Source organism: Phytophthora infestans, genomic scaffold (genome assembly GCF_000142945.1).
Source record: "Phytophthora infestans T30-4 supercont1.60 genomic scaffold, whole genome shotgun sequence".
Lineage (NCBI taxonomy): Eukaryota > Oomycota > Peronosporomycetes > Peronosporales > Peronosporaceae > Phytophthora > Phytophthora infestans.
In genome coordinates this window covers 611,681-618,458 of record NW_003303699.1, presented here as the reverse complement: position 1 = coordinate 618,458, position 6,778 = coordinate 611,681, and the positions used below count along the sequence as shown (strand labels likewise).

Genomic DNA, 6,778 nt, shown 5'->3' with positions numbered 1-6,778 from the left:
TGCCGCACGTGACATATGTTGGCCGTGTGAAGCCCGAGACGCACTACTCAAAGGCTGGTAACATCAACAACTGCCTGTATAATGAAGGAGCCAATGGACGTTACATGCTCCTACTGGACTCGGACATGCAGCCGCACCCGAAGTTCGTTCTCGCTACGCTCCCGTTCTTTTTCGACGATGAAGATCGTCAGTATAAGAACAAGTACTCGTGCTCGTGCATGGGTTGCCAGAACGTGGCCAAGATGTGCTGTGCCTCGTGTAAGATTGCAGGTGTACCGGAGGAACGTATCAGCTACTGCTCGAACGAGTGCTTTGAGAACGCCATGTCGTTATCAACCAGGCACTGATGCTCAATAGGTGCCGGGCACCCTCGCTCCGACCCTGGATCGGGACTATCCGTGCCCTGGGCACCGGACATCCTGCGTTTTATCTTCAACACGTGCGCCGTGCGTACAACATCGCGTCTGACGCCTTGTGCAACTGGATGATGGGTACGATTACCGCGGCGGACGTCATCTTAACCGGCTCCGAGTGGCCTTGCCCGCCGTCATACGCGCCGGCTCAGAGCCCTACTGCGCTGACCCAGCTCCACCCGTCAGCTGTCTCGGTTGAGGCCAGCCCGAGGAAGCACACATTGGCAGCCTGGTCCCTCGTAATCCAGGAGTTCATGTCCGTCTCGCACTTGGTTCGGCTTCGGTTTGCACCGACCTCGGCGGATCGACCTAGCCACCCGGCAGCTCGACTTTCACAATCACCCCAGAGGGTGGAAACATCGGCCCGCTCCATGCGTTCCCGATTCGACACAGCCCCGACACGGTCGTGCGTTGTCCTAGAGCTTCGACGCTGCGTACCGACGAGCGTGTTTGCCCAGCTCCGGGCCGAGGCCTACCGTAGGTACATACCATTCCGTTGGAAATTGCGTTTTTAGCAGCTGGGCCAGGTCCGCTGTCTATTCCAGAGGTCGACCTCCGCATCTTGGACGCGTTCGTGGCCGACCCCCAGCTGGGGATTGCTAGTACACTCGAACTCTCCCGCGATCAGACTTCGGAAGACTACCGCCCGAACAAAGCGCTACGCCCGTGGTTGTATCAGGAGTATCTTGGGTCGTACCCGGAGCTCGCGTTACTGTGTCAGATCGCCCAGGAGGGTTTGACTCCGGACCCGAGATCGCGGGCGGGCACACGACCGGTTCCTGCGAGCTACCCAGGCGCCGCTCCGGGCACCGCAATTGTCCAGAACAAACTGCTTTCAGATTATTACAAAGGACGTTGCCTGGTCGCTCGGATGTCCACGTTGGTCCGGGACCCGGCATTCCAGTGCAGCGCGTTCGCCCTGGTCCCCAAGAAGGACAAGCCTCTTCACGTGGATGGTCGTATCATTCACGACTTGTCGGCTCCGAACGGCCAGTCGGTCAACGCCCAGACTGCCTCAGAGGCTTCGCCGGATGCAACGTGGGAGCCGTTTGTTTCTATTGCTCGCAGAGTCTGCGACCTCCGTCGGCCGTACCCAGGGTACAACATCTACACCATGATCGCGGATATCGCTGATGCATTTCATCACGTGCCGGTCCACGCACATCATGCATCGGCTTTTGGGGGCGCCTTGCCGCGTAGTCCTCATGGCATAGTTTCCGGTATGGCTGTTTTCGGGTGGACGTCCTCCCCTGGATTCTTCGTAGTGTTCGGGAAAGCAGTCTGCCATTATCAGCGCACAGGATCATCGATACTGCTTGGTCACACCGAGCCCTTCTGGGTCTTCTAGTGGGTGGACGGCATCGTCCTCATTGAAGTCGACTTCGGCGATCGACTTCAACAAGCAGAAAAACGTCTCAGAGACGGGGTTAAACTAGTGTTTGGATCGGATGGATGGCATGAGGGCAAGTTCACGACCTGTTCAAGCGTCTTCCATGCGGTGGGGATGACTGAAGCATTCTAGACGAGTGCATCACAGTACCTCAACGCAAGATCGACAAGGTGCATGCGGTGTTAGCTGACGCGATTGGGAAGTCCTACATCTCCATGAAACGATTGGACAGCCTCATAGGTGTTCTACGCCATGTCATCAGCTTTATACCTATCACTAAGCCGTTCATACAGCGTTTAACAGCGGTTCAGAACCGATGTCGGGAGGAGGGCAAGCGAGGAGCTCCAATGTCAGCATTCCTTCGGAAGGACCTAATGTGGTGGAACGACTTGGTGTTTCAGAACGAGTTTGCAGGCTTACCAATGAAACGGTTTGAGAAGGAATCGGGCCATGATGAGGTATGGCTGGTGGAAGCAGATACAAACGAGGTGACAATTACAAGCATGCACCTCAGAGAAAGGTATCATGTTGAATTCGAAGACCCCATCTGGGACGGAGGGGGAATAGCCACGGCGTTAGCTACGGTAACATACGTGTGGGGACAGAAACTGAAGGTCGAAGGCACCTGGTGCCGCGTCATGATTCACAGCAGTCGCTGGATCACCAGGATGATCGAGAGTATGAATTGCAAGTCGCCTGTCAGACAGCACGACTTACGTCGGTGTGCATTGAGCCAGGCTCGTTACAAGATGCATTTCATGACATACACTCGGATGGAGCAGACTCCGAGGTGCGATGTTCACACAGAAACTAACACACGTGGTATGAAACAGGTACAACCAGACTCCAGGAAGTTAAGGATAAACGGGATCAGCTCAAGCGTGCGTCCATCACAGAAGGAACGCTTGGACGGTACAGTAGGAACTTCGAATTCTGGGAATCCTTCTGCAACGAGTTTGGTTTTCCCGTGTGGATTGACGAACTGCGCCAAGGCACTACAAGCGCGGGTGGTTAGAATTATTCGCAGCGTTGTGCGCTTCAGAAGGGCACAATCGAGCGAGGAAAGGAAGCAAGTACCAGACATTCGAAGGAAAGATGGCAGCTGTGGCATTTGCACACAAAGTCGTTCGGAACGGCCGGCTCAATTACCATGATCCGGAATTTGAGCTCATCGCTAAGGGTTACAAACGTACCCACAGTCAAGTGGATCGGAAACAGCCAGTTACTACACCAATGTTGCTCAAGATGTGGGAGCTCATAGACCACCATGACCCAGAAGGTCAAATGTTGTGATAATCCATCGTTCTGGGATTCTTCTTCCTCGACAGGAGCTCAGAGCTCTGGGGACCAGTAGTCGTGGACAGTTCCACTGGATCGGACGGGGTCCATTGTGTGAAGGCAACCAATGTGGTTATACGAGATCGGAGTGGAAACAAGGATGGATACGATGCCCCAGGGGCAGCCTCAGTAGAGGCGGTATATGACTCTCACAAAGGAGACAAAAGGGCGCAAGGCGTCACGGTCCGCCACTACAGAGCTGAGCACCAGGTGCTGTGTCCAGTTATTGCGGTCCAACAGTGTTTAAGGATCCGAGCCGATTGGCTCGTATCTGGTCGGACCTTGGGTCCATATTTAACGTCGGTGTCAATAACACGCACAATCAAGAAGTCTCGTGTGAGCGAGGTGATCAAGGCAGCAGCTTCAAGCATGGAACGCTCAAGGAAGGACTATTCGGCCCACTCACTCCGCATCGGAGGAGCGTGTGCACCTCTCGCAGCGGGGAAAAGCGAACTAGTCATCCGACTAATGGGACGGTGGTCCAGTTGATGCTTCACAGTGTACACCCAGACTAAGACCAGCAATGATCCGAGATGCGGAAAGCTGTATGATCAAGGCCTCGACTTGGGAATGCCACGATCCCGGCACCGTGCCGAGCCAGGCCCCGCGCCAATCGAGAGGGGAACTCTAACGAGTCTAACTCTTTAAGCTAATCAAGTCAACTTGCCCCTAGCAGTGATGTCCGAAGGAGGAAAGTGCTCGGTTAAGTACGAAGAACGTAACCGGGTTGCGCATCCAGACCATTCACCGATTCGCCGCCCAGAGCTCAGAGCACCGGACGACCAAGTAGCGCAGAGCTACCGAGAAGAAGCAACCAGGTGGCCAGGAATTTTTTTTTTCTTCTAGTTTTGATTGGCAAAGTAGGGTCCTTCTAGGACGGGTTTTACACCTTTGATAAGGTTTTGTCCCGTGGGAGGACCTTACTCCAACGAGTCTAACTCTTCAAGCTAATCAAGTCAACTTGCCCCTAGCAGTGATGTCCGAAGGAGGAAACTGTCAGCATCAGTTTTATTACCTCACTTACTGGCGCAATATAACCCGTCCAATAGGCTAGGAAGTATTAATGCCTAAAAGTCGCATACACACAACGCAGTACGTGGTCATGTGAGATGGTGGAGCACCTGCGAGCGAGTACTTGGCTCCGTGACTTTAACGATATCGGTCGCGGAAGAGGTTGTGACGTTGCTTGGCACCATGGCCAGCCGAGTACTCCATGTACTTTGTGCCATCCGCACCGGAGAGTGCTCCGAGCGACGACAATTTCTTCTTCTTGCGACCGTGGCCCGACAGCTCAAGACGTGACAGATCTTCGTCATCGCGGATGGCAGCGTTTTCATCCTTGGCGGCGCTTTCCACATCAGCACTCAGCACCTCGTTCAGCAATGCACGCTGGTCTTCCTTGCGCGTAAACACGCCCTGGAACGACCCCGGTTCGAAGAGATCCGTCACGACCTTGAATGTATAGCCCTGGTCAACAAGATACTGCTGACGCTTGTTGGAGTAGAACATCTCGTGTGTGTCCGTGGAGATAAGTGTGTAGAAGAACGCGTTAAACCCGCCTGTAGCATTGGCCTTGGGGCGCAGAATACGCCCCAGACGCTGAGCCTCTTGCCGTCGCGAACCAAAGTGTGACGATACCTGAATGATCACATTAGCCTCCGGCAGATCGATTGACGTATCCCCGACCTTTGAGATGCAAATAACGTTGACCAGGGGCGAGCTTCGGAAAGACTGCAACAAACGCATGCGCTCGCGCTCTCCAGTGCCGCCGTAAATGTAGCCCTTATTGAGCTTTGTCGCGTACAAACGCAGAGCAAACACATCGTCCGAGAAGAGCAGAATCTTGTCACCTCGCTCCTCGTGGTACTGGATCAGGAACTCAGCGGCTGTGAATTTGTTCGGGTTGGCCACATACAGCAGAGCACGTTTACGTGCACTTTTAGCCTCCCGCAGATATTCGCGATAGAACTCACCGGCCATAGGGCACCACACCTCCACGCACGAAACATTAGCGAGAAATCCACTCTGGGTCAGATCCATCCAATTGGCTTCATACAGCTTCGGGCCGATCAAAAAGTTCAAGTCGCCGATCAAATCGTCCTCGCGCACAAGAGTCGCCGTTAGACCGAGCTTACAGTGACACGCAATAGAGCCAATGACCTTACGGAACATCTTTGCGGGTACAACGTGCACTTCATCAAGTAGGATGCACCCCCACTCACGGCCTTGGATGAGCTGCATGACCTCCTCTGACGCACGAGCTCGACGTCCACCGAAGGCAACCATGGTGTACGTGGTCACGATCACACCCGAGTCGGGGTTGATGTAGTCCTTCGCCACAGAAGTAAAGCGTGCGATCTTCTTCTCTGGGATATTCGTCCACATCTTGAATTGTGACGTCCATTGTTCCACCGACACAGCTGACGTGCAGAGGCACAAACACGACTTCTTGATCGTGGAAGCTGCTGTGACGCCCGTGAGCGTTTTTCCAGCACCGCATGGCAGCACGATAATACCCGATCGCGCGCGACCATTTCCGAACATTTTACTGAGTGACTTCTCCTGGTACTCACGGATGCGCGTCGTGGGCTTGAGATCCATCTCCAAATCGGGAATAGTCTTGTCATTACGAAAGTCATACTCCTCCATGAGCGGGTAGTCCAGATCCAGACACGCACGCTTCACCTGCTCCACCATTGTCTTCCGGATCTTGAACGACACTGTGCGCACTGTCTTTTGCTGGTCGCCTGACGACTTTCCAAGGTGGTTTTCGTCCGCCACGTTGTAGTCTTCGTTCAGGAGCTTCTGGTACTGGAGATTGGCCTGGTCTTCAGCAGAAACATCCTTTTGAATGAACTCATTGGCGTCCTCTGGTCTTGTTCCGCCAGGCGCCACGGGCGGCGCAGAGGCTGAAGAAGCGTTGGAAGCGATATCTTCGGCTGTCTCCTTCACACGCGCAGCTCGAATGTGTTCGTGTTCCAGCAGTTTACGCAGCACTTTCGGATACAGACTCTCGACGTAGAACTCGTTGTGATGCAGTACGAGTTTGGCTTTGCCGTAGCTGAGTGTGCAGTCCTTGATGAAAGCCACGATGCCCTCGGGTAGGCGGTTCTTGGATAATCTCTCCAGTACTTTAAGGATGCTTTCAGTCTCGATGGCCACCGATACAGCGGCGTACAAAGAGTAAGGAGTCAATTTGTACTCGTGTAGAAACTCCGGGCGAGAGACTGGCTCTGAGATAGCCACGAGGAAGTCGTAAGCCTGTTTGTAGATGGGCGAGAAGGCCTCCAGGAAGATGCGGCCATTGGGACAGACCCACACAGGCCGCGCCTCGTGGTCGGGCTTCATGTCGAGGGTGGAAAAGTCGTAGTAACCAGAGGCCTCACCGTCTCCACCAGCGGACTGCGCCACCTCGTTGAGCTTCTGCAGACGGTTCTGGATGCGACGCGATAAGTTGCTGGAGGCGCCGACGCTGTCTACCGACTGCTGCACGCCGCCCGGCGCCTCCTCATTCTCCATGTACTCGAGAAGGTCCTCACCCACGGAGCCGCCATAGTCCTCAGCCAGTGACTTGCGCTTCTGCCGCTGCTTCTGCACGCCCTTGCCACTCATGACCGATCCAAGCACTAGACTCGAG

At 54.5% G+C, this 6,778-nt stretch overlaps 1 protein-coding gene across 1 annotated transcript; it reads right to left on the bottom strand.

Moving 5' to 3' along the window:
* Nucleotides 1–4,290: 4,290 nt before the first annotated feature.
* On the bottom strand, nucleotides 4,291–6,778 carry PITG_17617 (TFIIH basal transcription factor complex helicase XPB subunit; the record flags this gene model as incomplete). The annotated part of the gene is made up of 1 exon (XM_002896445.1): nucleotides 4,291–6,778. The coding sequence occupies one exon, from the start codon at nucleotides 6,751–6,753 to the stop codon at nucleotides 4,291–4,293; it is 2,463 nt and encodes an 820-aa protein (XP_002896491.1).